Source organism: Arachis ipaensis, chromosome B02, assembly GCF_000816755.2.
Source record: "Arachis ipaensis cultivar K30076 chromosome B02, Araip1.1, whole genome shotgun sequence".
Lineage (NCBI taxonomy): Eukaryota > Viridiplantae > Streptophyta > Magnoliopsida > Fabales > Fabaceae > Arachis > Arachis ipaensis.
In genome coordinates this window covers 10479824-10487804 of record NC_029786.2, presented here as the reverse complement: position 1 = coordinate 10487804, position 7981 = coordinate 10479824, and the positions used below count along the sequence as shown (strand labels likewise).

The 7981-nt window shown below is 33.9% G+C and overlaps 1 protein-coding gene across 3 annotated transcripts; it reads right to left on the bottom strand.

The window, feature by feature from the left end:
• On the bottom strand, positions 3635 to 7689 carry LOC107624880 (APO protein 3, mitochondrial). Of its 3 annotated transcripts, none has more exons than XM_021115410.1 (3): positions 7459 to 7689; positions 5895 to 6480; positions 3635 to 5346 (listed from the first exon to the last, which is right to left on the bottom strand). In XM_021115410.1, the coding sequence occupies exons 2-3, from the start codon at positions 6284 to 6286 to the stop codon at positions 4455 to 4457; spliced, it is 1284 nt and encodes a 427-aa protein (XP_020971069.1). In that variant the 5' UTR covers positions 6287 to 6480; positions 7459 to 7689; the 3' UTR covers positions 3635 to 4454. The 3 variants fall into 3 exon arrangements, with proteins under 3 accessions (XP_020971069.1, XP_016182841.1, XP_016182842.1); XM_016327355.2 differs by lacking the exon at positions 7459 to 7689 and adding an exon at positions 6586 to 6645; XM_016327356.2 differs by lacking the exon at positions 7459 to 7689 and adding an exon at positions 6565 to 6583.

The following is a 7981-nucleotide window of genomic DNA, read 5'->3' as shown; positions in this document are numbered from 1 at the left end:
AGATATAGATAATCCATGGATATTCCTCACCCCTACATAAAGCCCTGCATCGTATATTATCATTTTTCTTGAATCTAACTCTTCTACCTTCCTAGATGCAATACTCCCTCACAGCCTCCTTAAAATCCATCTTCGTATTGAATTTCATCCCTACCTCTAATTGGAGTTTTTCGAACCTTGTTTCTTCTCTGAAAACAGGAAATGAGTTGTCATCCTCTGAGTTAGGAGTGTCTTCATTTCTTCGGAATGCCAAGAATTTGTCTCATCTAACTCATCATGATATACATCATGAGCATCATAACCTCCAAAATTTAGGCCTTCATCATAACCTCAATTTGCTGCCTCCACCCATCATGACCCACTCAAATCACATTTAACAATGGCAGCTCAACAATGGTAGAGAAGACGAAGGAGAGCAGAGAAGAAGAAACAGAGTGGTTTCTGATAATAAATTGGGGATTAAGCTTATAAAATAATCTAGGGACTAAATTGAGTTAAAAAATGATAACAGCCACGTCAGATATCCAACGTGGCGCCTCTCCATACACGTCAGCGCGCCGTTAGGGAATATTCATCGAAAAATGCTTCAGGGACAACCGTGAAACACTTGTGTTAAATTCAGGGATAATATTGAGGCCAGTGCAAGGTTAAGGACCACTTTGAGGGTCGAGTGCAAGTTCAGGGACCACTCTGAGGTTTAACTCTAATTATTAATAATAATAGAATTAGGAATAGTATTGTAAATACATCAAAAGTAACATTTTCTTTCTTGTTTTCTTGCTTCTAATGGATGGAAAAAAAAAATTTGTAAAACCCTCTCATTGTAAAATACATGTGCCAGTTACATTTCTTAATGTCTAGTTGCTAGTTGCCACCTCACTCACATAAACACATTCCTAATTTGTCTAGTACCATTAATACTATAACAGCATCAATTTGAAGCAAAACATATTTTAATATAATAAATATCTCAAAAATAATTTTCTACATCAATCGATGACTAAAAAAGACTAAAGATCTTTCTGTCTTCTTGTATTTGTGTCTAATTACAAAGTCCATATTTACAATTTTTTTTTCCTTTCTAAAGTATGCAAAACCTATGATTAACAACGGTCGCACATGCGAAGCTTATACCAATCTAGCAGTAAATTAAATTTGGAAAAGTCTACGTTACCAACAGCATATTTGCCAACTTCTGCCAACTCTTATTTATAATTATGTTTCATGGAAGTGTGTTCGTAGATGTGTCTAATAATTAATATATTTTAAATACATATATAAAGAAACACATTCAGAAAATATATCTATAAAGACACTTCTATTAAACACAGCTATAAAAAAGACATTTTTATTAGACACATCCACAAACACACTTCCATAAAACACAATTATAAATAAGAGTTGGCAGAAGTTGGCAGATATGCTATTGGTAACGTAGCGGAACCGATTAAATTTTTCATCAATTCAATAAATAATGGTGGCACGCTATTAAAACATAAAAAGTATTAAAAAATAGTAATAAATAATTTACTCCTTGTATAAATGATAAGAACATGTAAGTTCAAGTATCGAAAAATGCACTTATATATATCGAGAGGAAAAATAATCTTAAGTAATAATTTTTCTAAAAGTACAAGAGCAATAATGTTCCTCAGGATTTTATTTATATTATTTTTTAAAATGCATATGGGAAAAGAAAGAAAAGGTACCATTTTAACAGGAGACAAAACAAAACCGTGAGATAGGAACTACTAAAAAACTCAATTTCTAATAAGGTGTTTATTATGGTGCCTAAAAGATATTGTCTAATTGCTAAAATAAGTTAAATAATTAATTTTAAATTTAAAAGTATAAAAATTAAAAAATTTTAAATATTTTAAAATTACTATAAAAAGTAATTTAAATAAAAATTAAATATCAAACAAAAGGCACCATAGAATTAGCCTTCTAAATTCTAATAATTTCACTTTCACTTTCCAAAAGCTTTAGACATGTCATTCCTTCCACGAAACATTCAACAATTGTCATAGTGTAACTACCAATATTGGAGATTGGTGTTTTTTTTTTACTTCTTTTCTTTTACAATAATAATAGCAATTAAAGAAAAAAGAAACATAGAAATATAGAATAGCAGTCTACTAAGTTCCAAACACTCTCTTCACTCTTCAGTCTCATAATAAAAGGAGCTCATGTGACTTGAAGCAAGTTTATTGGCTTATACTTGATCTATAAGTCAACCATGATCTTGTATTGTTGTATCTCAATTCTGAGCCAAACAAACATCTTCAATATCAATATTATCCATCTAAAAATGACATACTATTACATATACAGAACATATGTAAGATATTTCTGCTTTGGATAGAATATTTTAAAGAAGGAATATACTTTTTGAGAATTTTAATCATTTTTAAAAATATTATATTTGGATACTTAATTAGAAATATTTTCAAATGTCACAAAATTTTAAAAACTTCAACTATTAAAAATAAGAAATTGTAATTAGGCTTGATTTTGTGTCTATAATAAAGAAATTTTAATTGTAATGATTATTGTTTCGTAGCTTAGCTTATATTTGTTGAATTTAATTATGTTACTTTTGAATTTCTAGAAGTTTTTATTTCTTTTATTTTGTTCAGTAATTCACTTTTCTGTTGGGATTGTTGTGAATTTATAATGATTCCAAAATAAAAATTCAATTCATATCCTAATGTTTTTTTGTCATAAAAAAATTTAAGCACTCTTATTGGTTTTTCATGCATTATTTAGTATTTTTAATAGAGTTCAATAAGCAAATATTGATTTATTCCAAACAAATATACTACCAAGTACCAACGCACTATTAGAAAAAGGCAGGTACACAAATGTGCTTGATATGAACTCTTACTTGGGTGGATTTGCAGCTGCACTTGTTGATGATCCTGTTTGGGTCATGTTTGGGTCATGAATGTTGTTCCTGTTGAGGCTGAAATTAACACTCTTGGTGCCATTTATGAACGTGGATTGATTGGAACCTATCAAAACTGGTATATATACCCTTCTTTTTATTTAGCTACTCATCTATTTCATTTTAGAGTATACCCCCTAGCTGGTCCCTAAAGAATTTCAGATTGGACACTTTAATTCCCAATAAATTTTTATTCTCTAAAAGTCTTTCAGAATTACTCTCATTGGACAGATTGGTCTTTAAGTTACTTTGAATCAATTCTTTCATGTGTTGGACAAATAAGTCAATAACAAATTTTATTATAATACACTAAGACAAAGTAGTCTCCCTTCAAAAGAGACACAAGGATCAAATTGTCTTTCAGAAATAATTCTTCAGGACTTTTTAAGAATAAAATTTGTCAGGGATTAAAATATCTAATTTAAAATTCCTTACGATCAATTTGGGTATTTGTTCTTCATTTTATTGTCACTATAGAGTTGTTTGATCTCTTGGTAAGTTGTTTTTTTTTTAAATAATATCCCAAATCAATTTTCAAAGAATTCTTGGATATTTTAATCTTCAAAAAAATTCAATCACCAAATCAATCTCTCAACTTCTATTTTGCTAAGACAAATCAATTTTAATCAACATGCGATTGACTCAAGTGGTATAAATATAATAGCTGCTTTATGGAGGGAAAATGAGTGACAATCAATTAGTAGGATTAGTTTCATATTATATTATTTTTACATGAAGACACTTATAAAATCTTCATTGGAATATTCACCAAATAAATATGCATTTGAATATACAATAAGGGGTGTGGTAACTTAAGGAGTTTCTCTTTGTAAAACATCTCTATGTGTAGCCTAAAAATTCTGTGATAACAGAACGATTTCCATAGTTCTGGATCCTTCCACAATCTTACCTTTTTCAGCAACCAATAACCTAAAAGTAAGTACAAGGAATCATGCTCAACAAATATTAAGGGAAGCAAACTCAGGTGACTTGAAAACCAGAACAACTTAATAAGCATCCTTTAGAGAAGACTATACCAATGGCATGCTTGAGGTTTGTCACCGAAGATGAAAGTTCGGATTTATTTTGATGGTTGCTGCTAGAATCTTCATTTATGTGCATTGAAGTTTGGACTACATGCTGTTTGGTCTTTCATTAGTATCAATTCCAGTGTCGATAGTCAACACTTTTTTCACAAAAAACTGCAGAGTTTGATGAGCTGAAAGCATACCAATTTGAGACCCACAACATGATAATGAAGTATCTTATATCTGTTATACCTCCCTTTAAGCTATGTATCTTTTTCCAAAGATAGAATATGCTGGTAACTCATTTATTATGTATGAAGATCAAGAATTTTGACCTATATAGAAGTCACAACAGAAAAAATAGCAACGGGGACCAAACCTCTGCTTTGATCAAACTCAATGCTCCAAGATCTTATCTGATTGAATTTCAAATCTTGATTGAAAATATATCGTCTAACTTCAAAGGGGGTCATGATGTATCAGGCAACAAGGTCAACTTCGTCTCGATCTGGGGAGACAACATCTAATCTCATCATGCTCTTATACAGATTTGGAATATGAGCCCCTCCATGCACACAGAGTTCCACCACAGCTGGAGCCTTGCCATAATATCTCTTCAAATTGTTATTCAGAGGAGATCCATTCAGATCGTCGACATGCCAGACATAATTCGGACCCACAAGATCATCTATTGTTGCCTCTTGCCACGCATGTAAACCATTCCGAGACTGATGCTTTGAAGCCTTGCACATTCTCAACTTATGTCCCTTCGGACCAACCTGGACCTCGGGACAATATCCACAAGTATGCACACTGTACTTCTCCATCATCTTCTTTGCACCTGATATCATCTCAAACCATGCCTCTAGGGTATGACTACTTAAATCCCTTACTTTGTTCCGTTCTTCCTCACTCAACCAATCCAGATTGCTATTGTTCATCACTAAATTTGGATAATTCTCTACATGCCTTGCCAGCACAGGAGATGCATTGGGAAGAGCTTTGATATTTTCAGAAGAAAGTTTTATTTTATTTTCAATATCTTCTGCAACTGATTCAAAATCAACAATTCTTCCCTCAATACAGTATACGGGTTTCGTTCTCCTTTTTGTGGGATACTTTGCAAGATCTACACCGGCCTGTATACAGAGTTCAACAATGGCAGGGATGCGAGGGACACTGAACCTCTCATCATGTCCGACTCTTGGCTTACCAACACGATCATAAAGATGAAAGCATTTTGGGAAGAAGACCACATCTCGTGCCCCTCCCCTTCTCCAAACATGCATTGCGCTCCTGGAACCACTCCTTGGTCCAGTACATGTTCGAATTTCATGACCAACATAACCAATGTGAACCTCATTGCATAACCTGATATGGAGAAACCAGTAAAAGTGAAGTCTAGTTCGGACGAAGAAAAAATAAATAAATAAAGAAGCACATACAATCCATAAGACCACAACACCATCTATAATAATAATAATAATAATAATAATAATAATAAATCACACTCTTTTTTCTCTCTCCATCTCTCAATGTTAAATGATAACAACCAGAAAGCCTAGAATGCAACTCAAAACACATGATTTCCTTAGAATATATCCATCACACAGTGCAAATCCAGACAAAAATATAGACTTCCTAACTTATTCACTCAATCTCAGCAAGTGCAACGTGTTCTACACTTTAGGGCAATCAAAAAAATATATCATTACCATAAGTTCTTCACAATCCATAACCAAAGTTTGAAGATTGAATGATTATGTAAAAGGGAAAAAAAATTTTAACTCTTACTGCATCAAAAATCAGTTTTAACAGAAACCTAATTAACTGGTTCCTCAATTTTGCAACATTTGCCAAATTGTCTAGCTTAGAAATTTCAGAATCAACATAAAAATCAAATATGCATAGCAACTTACTCGCAGCGCAGCACGGGAATGATTCGGACGAGTTGACTCAGACCAGATACGAGTGAATTTCGAGCTAGATATACTCGGTGAGCCACCTCAACGAGTTCCGGAACCAGCAACCCGTTATCCGGTGGTTCCTCCAGAACCCTACATGGCTGTGCCTTACGCGCTTCTCTCTCCTTCTTCGCCCTCTCTATCAGCACCTTCATCGGCGTCACATACGGCTTCCTCTCTGATTTCCTCCGGCAAGGCTTCGGCACGTCAGAGTACGTGGATTCTCTGTCGTCCCCGAACGCCACCAGCGGTGAAGTCTCCGACGAGAAGGAGAGGGTTGCATTGAAGCGGTGTGGTAGTCGCTTAAGATGAGAAATTATCTCCGAAGAGATGACAATGGCGCGCATCTCCGTTAAGAAGTTTTGGCGGTGGAAATGGTGGGAACCGCCGTACTGGGAAATGGAGCATGTGATCGGAGCTAGTAAGCTTTTTTATTTTATTTTATTTTTTTGTCAGGGAGCTAGTAAGCTTAGAGACAGTTTTGGAGTCAGGTGCTCAATATTGGGCCTAGTTTGGGCCTCGAACCTGTAATATAATAAGCCTGTGGAATAAAAACAGATTATTTAGATTTACCAAAAAAAATATTATTTAGGTTTCTAGAAATGATAAATCAAGATGTCATAACCAAATTGGGTTGGTCTAGTACTAGTCCGCTTAAGCAAGTGTTGGGGGTTCGAATCCCGCCTTGTACATGCAGCAACCCATTAGCCAGCGGCAAACCCTTAAATGGAGCTCAGTACCGCGACGGATTAGTCATTGGCCTGCTGAGTTGGGAGATACCGTGGAAAACCAAAAAAAAAAAAAAAATCAAGATGTCATACCAATATACCATTCAACTAACACTTGTTGGGCATTAGCCCCGTTGGTATAACGGAAAAAAAAACCAACACTTATAAATCATAGCAGTATATGACCAAAAAAATAAATAAATTAATTAATGGAGTAGTAAAATGAACACTGATAAGTTATAGGCTGAAGTTTTTTAATATGGTGCCATTATTGGGAAATGTTAGGGGTTGATTGGTTTGGCATTGTACTCTTTTTTAACAACATTTTCACTGAAATTAAAATTACCTTGAATTATCTAAACAACAATAATCTTTTTCACTATAATTATGATTTCCTTATCCTATAACCTATGAAGAACAACAATTCATTCTTCCAAAACCAATATAACATCATAGAATACAAGGATCCAATTGAAACATACAGTACCAAGTACCTAGATAATATACCTACAGGTTAATCAATATTGGCACTTCAACGCTTTAATTTATATATGATATGATGTATCAGCGGGCAGAATTTTATTAGCAAGAATGTCATAACTATACTAAACATCTGTAAATGTGCTATGTGAGTGATTGATTTCCTTTTTCTCTGAATTCAATTTCATATAACACAATAAAATAAGTTGGGCAATGTCGATTGACATCAATAATATCTATTCTGAATTGTTGTGCAGCCAGATAACAAATGATTAAAGTAGACAGTGTTCAGGCAAATTAGAAGAATGAACCTGAAGAGCTCCCAGACCGAGTGAGAGAGAAGAGCCGAAGAGGGGGTAGAGCAGCGAACAACACGGGAGAAGGAGGCAACAGCTGAAATTGAAGGGAAAAGGGGACAAGCGGCTACACGACAGCAAGGGTGTGGCCTGTAATGGGGTGGCGGAAGAATGGATGATTTGTGCGAAAAGGCTTCTCACTTCTCAGGGTACCCGCGGCGAGCGAGAGTTGAATGATAGAATAATCTGTGAATAGGATAAGTATATTTTTTGTCCACAAAATTTTAGAAAAATTCTAAAAATACTCTTTTTCTCTTTTTCAGTTAAATCAATTTGTCTAATCTAATTTTGATAAAAATAACACGATTTAATCGATTATATGTGTTAAATTTTAGTTATTAAAAAACATCTTTATAAAAAGACGTTTTCAGCGTCTTTATCTAAGTAGCGTCTTTATCTAAGTGGCTCATTTTCTTAATGGGAGCCACGCCTAAAATGTCTTTTTTTAAATATATTTTTCAGTAATTAAAATTTAACA

Bases quoted from the DNA above. Each gene is read 5' to 3' on its own strand.
- LOC107624880 (XM_021115410.1), bottom strand. From the start codon at position 6,286: ATGCGCGCCATTGTCATCTCTTCGGAGATAATTTCTCATCTTAAGCGA. The intron at 5,347-5,894 runs GTAAGTTGCTAT...TCTCCATATCAG, and splicing joins ATTCCCGTGCTGCGCTGCGA to GTTATGCAATGAGGTTCACA.